The sequence below is a fragment of the Diospyros lotus genome, chromosome 7, assembly GCF_014633365.1.
Source record: "Diospyros lotus cultivar Yz01 chromosome 7, ASM1463336v1, whole genome shotgun sequence".
Classification (NCBI taxonomy): domain Eukaryota; kingdom Viridiplantae; phylum Streptophyta; class Magnoliopsida; order Ericales; family Ebenaceae; genus Diospyros; species Diospyros lotus.
This window is the reverse complement of record NC_068344.1, coordinates 26,538,077-26,546,731: the sequence shown is the minus strand read 5'-3', so window position 1 is coordinate 26,546,731 and position 8,655 is coordinate 26,538,077. Positions and strand designations below refer to the sequence as shown.

General features: G+C 35.9%; 1 protein-coding gene across 2 annotated transcripts; it reads right to left on the bottom strand.

The window, feature by feature from the left end:
- LOC127806570 (IQ domain-containing protein IQM1) lies at positions 1 to 3,228 on the bottom strand. Of its 2 annotated transcripts, XM_052343948.1 has the most exons (8): positions 2,590 to 3,220; positions 2,142 to 2,256; positions 1,948 to 2,013; positions 1,748 to 1,836; positions 1,469 to 1,556; positions 1,131 to 1,361; positions 920 to 1,021; positions 1 to 830 (listed from the first exon to the last, which is right to left on the bottom strand). In XM_052343948.1, the coding sequence occupies exons 1-8, from the start codon at positions 3,030 to 3,032 to the stop codon at positions 369 to 371; spliced, it is 1,596 nt and encodes a 531-aa protein (XP_052199908.1). In that variant the 5' UTR covers positions 3,033 to 3,220; the 3' UTR covers positions 1 to 368. The 2 variants fall into 2 exon arrangements, with proteins under 2 accessions (XP_052199908.1, XP_052199907.1); XM_052343947.1 differs by having other exon boundaries at positions 1,748 to 2,013; positions 2,590 to 3,228.
- Positions 3,229 to 8,655: the final 5,427 nt, after the last annotated feature.

Here is an 8,655-nt window from a genome sequence, read left to right as displayed (position 1 = left end):
TTTTGGTAAAAAAAAAAAAAAAAGAATATTAATCCAGTGTTTAATTAGTAGAAACAAAATATCCGTACAAATTGTTCCTCATATAATCCATTAATTAATGCTAAACAAAATGAAACCTCCCTCGTGAAAATCAAGAATTCAACGGTGGGTTGGATTTTATTTTCATGAAAAAATTTTGGGCCTTCCAACCGGAGGAGGATCTACAGTTGGGGCACAAATACAATCCAAATCAAGTAAGCCATCTACAAAATTAACAAACAAAATAATCAAGAAATCCGGTTAGTTCCTTCGTTTCATGTACGCTAGCTGCTGATGCACTGCTTAATTTGTTGCAGTGAGGACGAGCATGGCAGCAACTCCTGCGCCGCTTAGACCATTTGTGCTTGGCGGTCTCTGACGGTGGGGCTCGGGAGCCCCATGCAAGATAACCTAGGAGACAGCCGGACCTTAGGACTCGGCCGTGGAGAAGGGATTGGACCGTAATTGCCGAAGGGTCCGGCAATCAGTCGCGGTGATAGGTTAACTTGTTCCAGTGCTCGGGACTGTAGCTCTGTCGGGTAGTCCCGCACACAGCTAATCCGAGGACCGGTTCCTGTCGTCCACTTACACGACAGGCGCTTGGACAAATCGAACTGTGACGAAGCTTGTGCATTGGCAGCGTCATCAGCTCTCCCGTCTTCGTGAGGATCAGCTGTGTTAGCTGCTTCCTCGGCAGCTGAAATGGCTGCCCCTTCTGGTTGTGCATTTGTACTGAGACTTCTTGATGGCTTTGGTTCCGACTCCTCGGTGGAAACCATGAAGGAAATGGAGTCATCGTCTACTGCACATCTCTGCATAACAAAAGCCAAAATCGATCGTCAGCGTCTCCTGAGAATCGGCTAAGTAGAAATAGGGTATAGCCACATTTAAGGATATATACCTTAACATTGGTGAGATTCACATGATGCTCCTCGAGGAAGCTAATGAATTCCCGGAAGTTCTCTTCTGTTGGGTGGTAGTGTCCACTGTATGGCCATATAGCCTGCCAAATTAAGAAGAGTGTTAGTTAAAAATACAAAGCATAAATTATTTTGCGAGTTAAAACTCACGTGGCCGACCTATATATATAATAGGATGAAGACTTGATATACCTCGAGAACGCCCTGATGGGCGACCATTCTTCCGGCGGCAGTGGTGGCGCCGCCGGCAAGAAAACTTGAGTGCTGGAAGAGACCCTTCTTTTTCTGCCCCACATACAGATTCCTTGATGTGCTCAGCACAAAAATCCACTTCGAACCCTCAGTGGTTTCCACCAACAGACCACTTTGTTTGTAAACAAGCGTCCCATCTTCAACAACCACTTCATAAGATTCCCTTTCTTTCTGAAATTACGATAATTTAATCGTATCATTTAGAATTCATGTAATCAAACTCACATGGTAGGAGAAGATGAAGAATTGATATATTTTTAGTTTATGTGAAAACTTACTGGGCCCAAGTACTTGATGCATTGGCGATAGAGGTTGATCCTCGGACAGGCCTCGAGGTTGATTTCCTTGCCCTCGCCGATGTCCAACCTTCACATTTGAAGGATGAATGGGTGAGATCGAGCCCAGAAAGTTGGCTTACACATTTCATAGATGCATTTTTGTTTGCTTGGCTTTAAAAGATGAAATGGAAGGAAAATTTGCGCCTTACATAAATGCCAAATCAAATTTTCCAGTCAACCAAACAGAGTAACAAGTTGAAGCCATTGCAGAACACTCACCAGTAGAAGAAAGGCTGTGTGCTCTCGCTTTCAAACCAGACATCATAGTACAGATGTAAATTGTGCCCGTATCGATGCCTTGGATCAATCTGTACTCCAAAACGAAAGAAAGTCAGAGAAAATTTGGGTATACACACACACACACACACACACACACATATATATATATATATAGAGAGAGAGAGAGAGAGGGGCCTTACAGCTTCGAGCCAATGTCGAAGGGCTAGTTTTTGGGCCTTGTCGTCCTTGGACAATCCCTTTCCCACCTGAAATTATAAACAGAAGATGTTCAGAATCTCAAAAAAAAAAAAAACGAAAGTTCAGAATCTCAAACTCGATGCAATATCATCAACTTCCTCGGAAATTGAATGCAGTATCATGAATGAAAAAGTACCCTTGCAACTCTCGTCCTCGCTCTAGCCCATCGAGAAACTGCAGTTTCGTGCTTCTCTCCGTCGAAGAATGAGACGGAGCTCCTCTTCAGAGCGGCAAAATCCAGAGCTTTCCACCTACAAATATCCCATATCCCAAAAAGGCCATCAAGTTTGATTCATTTGACCCCAACGCGGGTCGTATTTTGGCTGCTATCAACGCTTCTGTGCGACCGTGAACCCTATCCACCGAATCATACACCGACGGATTTGGGCATTGGTATAGACAAAAAGCTTTTACCCAGGCCCAAAATAGCAACGCCCACGTATGAGTAGGGTGGGTAAAACCTATACCAACGCAATTGGGCTGTATACTGACGGTTTTTTTTTTTTTGTGTCGGTAAAAGGTTTATGTGGCGAAGAAGAAGAAGACGCAGAGAGAGAGAGAGAGAGAGAGAGAGAGAGACTAACCAGAGCTCTTCGACCACCACCGCACAATCGGCGAGGTTTCTCCGGGTACGGTAGCTCTTGTAAACTTTCTGGAGCTTAACGGCGGCGGCATCCAGCTCAGTCACCGGCCGCGGGGAAAACATGATCTCCGGAGACGGCAGCACTCCCGACTTATTAGCATTGCGATCGGCCGGAGAACATATCGTCTCCCGAACCAAACTCTTGAACGAAAGCGAGGTCTGAAGCATCACCTTCACGGGTTGGCAGTTGCTCAAGTTTATGGAATTCTTTCCGCTTCTCTTCTGAAACCCATGGCCTTGATCATAAGGCTTCTTGTCATCGTTGTCTGAATCCATGGCCATTTCCCGGCCTCCGACGTTGACGGCGGACCGCACTGTGCCCAGAAGCCAGCGGTGAACGATTTCTTCCCAGCCGGATGGAAGTAAAGACAGGGATAATCCCATGGTGGATTTGGAAGTGGAGATTGAAGATGGGGTCTGACGGTGACCACCAGAGGTCCTTTTATAGGTTCTTGGAGCTTGTAGGATTAAAGAAATGGAAAGGGGAAAGAAAATATGAAGGTATTGCAGTCTACTGGGACCTTCAGACACGTATTTGCCGTGGACTGGAAAATTTGCAGTTGGCAGTTGTCTTTGAATTTGGTTTCCGCAGCTAGCTACAGAGACATATGTCTCTTCAATGAGAAATGGATGGAAAGAGAATAAGATATTATTAAATACCACAATATCACAACTTAATTATATATATATATATGATTACGATTATGAATGATAAATATAAAGATTAATTTTTTGATAAATCTTAGCTAAAATAAGTCTTTATCTCCATCCACCCACCCACCCACCCACCCTTAAATCCCTTATCATATCAAATCATGTATTTAGGTTTAGGATGTGAACAGATTAGTTGACAATATTATTATTAGTAGTATTAAATGTGATATTAAGTAAACAAGATAATAATAGTAAGTTTGATGAATTCAGAGGGATTGAATATTTGAAAGTCCTGTTTGGAAATTGAAACGGGAAGGAGGGTTTGTCCACCCAAGACTCACCGGGAGAGAGGGAGAGAGACGCCGAGATGGGTGGTCAAAGAAAGTAGCTCGTGTGATTTTCCGGGAAAATTTGCAACCCCCCGCGCAAAGACTGTTTGCCTGCCTGCCTGCCTGCCTGGGAAAATGCAAATCAGTTGCTCGTACGTACGTATTCCTATCTTCCCAGGTCAACTACCCACACTTTCCAGTTTTGGTCTTTCTTTACGACTCACGTCACGGACGCGCCAAGCAGCGCACCTCATCCACGCCACACCACGGTGGCCGTGAAGGACATTTTTGGAAGGGTCATCCAGCCACATGCGGCAGCTTTTACTCTTTTTTTTTTTTTTTTGGTCATTTGGTAGTGCATCAAGTTGACGTAAATTATATTAAAATAAAATTAAAATATTTTTTAAATTAAGATATATAATGGTTAAGATAAAATTATAAAGTATTTTAAGATTTTTATTAAATTATTTATTATTTTTTTTAAAATATATTAGAGGACATAAACGTTATTTCTTTTTTATTTATAATGACTAAAATATATTTATTTTGACAGAGAGAGAGAAAAGTATATCTTAAAAAACTTAAATAAAAAATTACGTAATTTTTTTCAAATAAATTTAACAAATACATTAAAAAAATAAAAATATAAAATAATTTATATATCTTATATTTTTTTGGCCTATATAGTTTTAGCAGAGTTTATAATGTTATCAAAGAGAGGCCAATAACTAATTTTACTTAGGAATAATGTTATTAAGTTTTACTTAGGAACAATAGATAGTTTAATATCATTGATTAAACTATCTTAACTATGCCTTAATATCTTCTTTCCAACGCAATGTGTTATTATATATGCATATTTTTTAAGGAAAATTATTTTTTTGTAGGGTGAAGTAAGATGCAGAAGAATGAATGAAATGAAGAGAATATATATTATTAAGGTTTTTATTTCTTTTCATAGGTTAATTACATCAATAATAATTTAACTTTGTATTTTATTACTATTTGGTCACTGAACTTTGAAATGTTACCTGTTAGTCACTAATATTTTAAAACGATTATTGCTTAATTACTGAACTTTGAAATGTTACCCATTAGTTACTGATATTTTAAAATTATTACTACTTAATCACTGAACTTTAAAATGTTACTTGTTAGTCACTAATATTTCAAAACTGTTACTACTTAGTCACTGAACTTTAAAATATTACCTGCTAGTTATTAATATTTCAAAATCGTTTTTCACCCGTCACTCGATAGTCACTGAATTTTAAGTTATGAGGAACCGTTTTTAAAATATTAGTGACTAACAAGTAATATTTTAAAATTCAGTGTAACAGTTTTGAAATATCAGTTACTAACAGGTAACATTTTAAAATTCAGTGACTAAACAATAACAGTTTTGAAATATTAATAACTAACAGATAACATTTCAAAATTCAGTCACTAAGCATTGATCTTTTTGAAATATCAGTGACTAACAGGTAATATTTCAAAATTTAGTAATCAAGTAGTAATAAAATGCAGAGTTAGGTTATTATTGGTGTAATTAACCTTCTTTTCATAATATATATATATTTAAGTCTCAAAAAATATTAGCGTTTAAGGTTGCGTAAATATTGTTCAAACGATGATGAAAGTGCGCTTCATTCATGAATGGCAAAAATGATTAATTTTGCAGTTGTTATGCAAAAAAATGAGATGGCAAGCAAGCGAAGGGTGTGACGGAGTCTAAATGATAAAAAGGCGAGCAGCGTGACGAAGGCGAGTCGATGGCGATGTCAGGGACTAAATCAACATGGATTTTTTGGTCAAAAATCAGGACCATAGGCGCGGGCGGGGATGGGTTTGATGACTGCAGACTCTTGGATTGGACCATTCAACGACAAATTAATTAAAATGGCTTGTTTCCTTGCTGGCTGGCTGTCTGGCAGGCAATTCCAATACTATTACTCTGCCTGCCCACCAGTCACTACGTCGGTCAAAAACCTCCCAATCTCTATCCCATCCCCTCCCCCTCTCCTCTTCTCTTCTTTCCAAACTCATTTTTTAGAGTAAAACTTCCTCTTGACTGTCAATTAATCATATATCACATTCTTATTTAAGAACCTAAATAATAAAGAGAGAAGATAATAACATATGATGAAAGATATTATATAACTAATGATACTGTTATCAGTTATCGTGACTCTTACTATTATTTTATTTTTTAATATATATATTTTTGCTTTGCATTAAAATTTAAAATTATCGAAACTTTTACTCAATGAGATCATAAATTATAATTTACAAAACCCGACCTTAGATTCGTCAGTATTATCGTTCGTTTTATCACTATACTACAACTCCACGGGTAAAGAAAACCATTATATTTGAAGAAAGGTGTTTGGCTTATGAATTTTTATGTTGTAAATTTTAAGTTTTGAAAATGACATTGTTATCCTCTCAAACAAAGACAAAAGTATTCTATATTGCAGTAGAATAATTTTCATTCTGATATGTCAACAATATACATAATAATAATAATACAAGTATGCATGCTTGACCCTTTCTTTTTTATTGGGAGGAGACATTGACATTTCTTGGTTTTTTTTTTTTTTAAATTAAGAGGGTCACGTGGCATATATTTATTTGTTAACTTGAAATCCACGTTGTTGAGACCAACGGGTGTGAATTGTGTTAGAATTGATTTTATTTATTTATTTATTGACTTCAAATCCGCGTAAAATCTGCCTTCCAAATCCAACATCCAACCAACAAACCAACCAGCTTTTTACAAATTTCAAAAACTACATCTACTTGGCCAAATATATATCTAAATATGTATTTGAGTAATATTGTATTCTAATTAAAAATAAATTTATACAATTATATTAACATGAATTTATAATAAAACTTTAGATCAAATACTTAGTCTTATCTTATCTGATATGTTTTCTTATTGATAATACCTTTCTTTAATATAATATTTCATGACGAGACCCTTTAATGTAAAATATATGGTCATCTTTTTCAATGCATGAATATTTAAATTTAAAATTATACTTAAATTGACCCATGAGACCATCTCCTTGTCTTTTTTTTTTTTTTTTGAAGTAAGATTATATCATTAAAGACTCAAATTTGAGATATTGGGCTCGCCAGTGTCACCTTCTCCTAGAGTTGACAAATGGGCCGAGTGGCCCACCTCCCACCCCAACCCGACTCGGTACTGTAGCAAACAAGCAAGGTCGGGCCAAGTTGGTGCTTTGTGGCCTGCGACCCAACCCAGCTTGACCCACAAAAAATAGGGGTGGGCCACCAAAATGAGTGTGGCCCACCAAAATGGTTCGGCCCAACCAGCCTTGGCCCATTTATTAAGAGCCATAGGTCCGTGCCAGGCCCCCATTTTTCATTGCCTAGCCCGACCCAGCCTAGTCCACTTCCCTCGTAGGCTAAATTCAGCCCGGACCATGAAATGAATGGGCCAAGCTACAACCCAAATAGCTATGTATGACTTCACAATCATAGATTAACACTTAGTTATGTCCATTTGGGCTCAGTTTATTCTCTTGGGCCAACCATATAGTAATTTAGTTACACCTTAAATTGGGCCTTGTGGAGCCAGCTTGTTTTGCACCTAATCAATCCATTTTGGGCATTGTGCTTCACCAGAACACAAAAAAAGGGACCCAATATGATCCTATGGCCCTTACGAAACAAGTCAAGCTAGGTCACCCCTTGGCTAGCAAGCCATTTTAATAGGTCAACTTGTTTAATTTTCAAAAAAAGAAATGCATGAATTATTTAAAAAAAATATTTACAATTGCTTTAAAATATAAAATATTGTAGAATATGTAAAAGAATTATATTAAACATATTTATATATATTTATAAAATTTTAAATATTATGAAACCACCTTGAAAGTAGAAATTTAAATTTCAAATATCAGAATTTTTGAAAATGTTGTGTCCTTAAAAAAATTCAATTTTAGGGTGGACATAAATTTGAAATTGTAAATAATTACATTTATATTCAAAATTAACCATATTTTAAACTATAACTCATCACATTTGGAAACAAAGATTTATGTCCTAACTTATGATTTCTAAATAAAATAATTGTGAATTAGATTTATTAATTTTTCTGTCATCTTTTAATTCTTTTAAATTTAAAACGGTCCTAATGAACCAAACAGGCCCAATGTGTGTCGGTATCCTAGGCCGGCCCTGCCTGCCCATTAGGCTACTGGGCCAGCCAGGTATCATCAATTGTTTGTTTATGTGTGTAATATATACTAAAACTCTTTTTGGTACCATTACTAAATTTTATGTTATTAAATTAATAAACTATATAGTCGTGACATCTCGCTATAAAAAATAAAAAATAAAAAGTTTATCCTTGTAAAAATATAGATGTAAACTACACTCAATACTTGTAAAATTTGATAAAAATGCACAAATACCGTGACATTTAATAAATAATTGAGATTTTCTTTGAATTTATAATTCTAACAATATTTTTCCATTGTTTGTTTGTGGATGTTAAAATTTTCAATATCACAAAAGTATCTTCTATTTTCGTTCTCATCTCACTCTTCTACTAGTACAATAAAATAGTTAGATTTTAATTGTATGTCGGTCTCGTTTTCTCTTCAATGGTCCAATTTTTAATAAATTAAAAAAATATATAAATTGACAAATTATTAGATTCTTGTTATTTATCAAATAAAAATTAAAAAAGTAAATGAAAATGTAAAGAGTATTTTCGTTATATCAATAATTTTAACAATAATAAAAAATATAAATAAAATTATAGAATTTAAAAAATATTATAGTTTTTTTAAATATAAAAAATGTCTTTTTATCTCATACGTGGATAACGTAATTTACCCAAAATTTAAATACAAAAACTCGTGAAAAGATCGACCGAACGATGCTAGCTGGGTCCCACTTTGGTGGTACGATGAGTCGGTTCAACGATTACCATAATTTTATAGTTTATTTATTTTTATAACAACCCATTAAAAGGATGCTCCATCTGT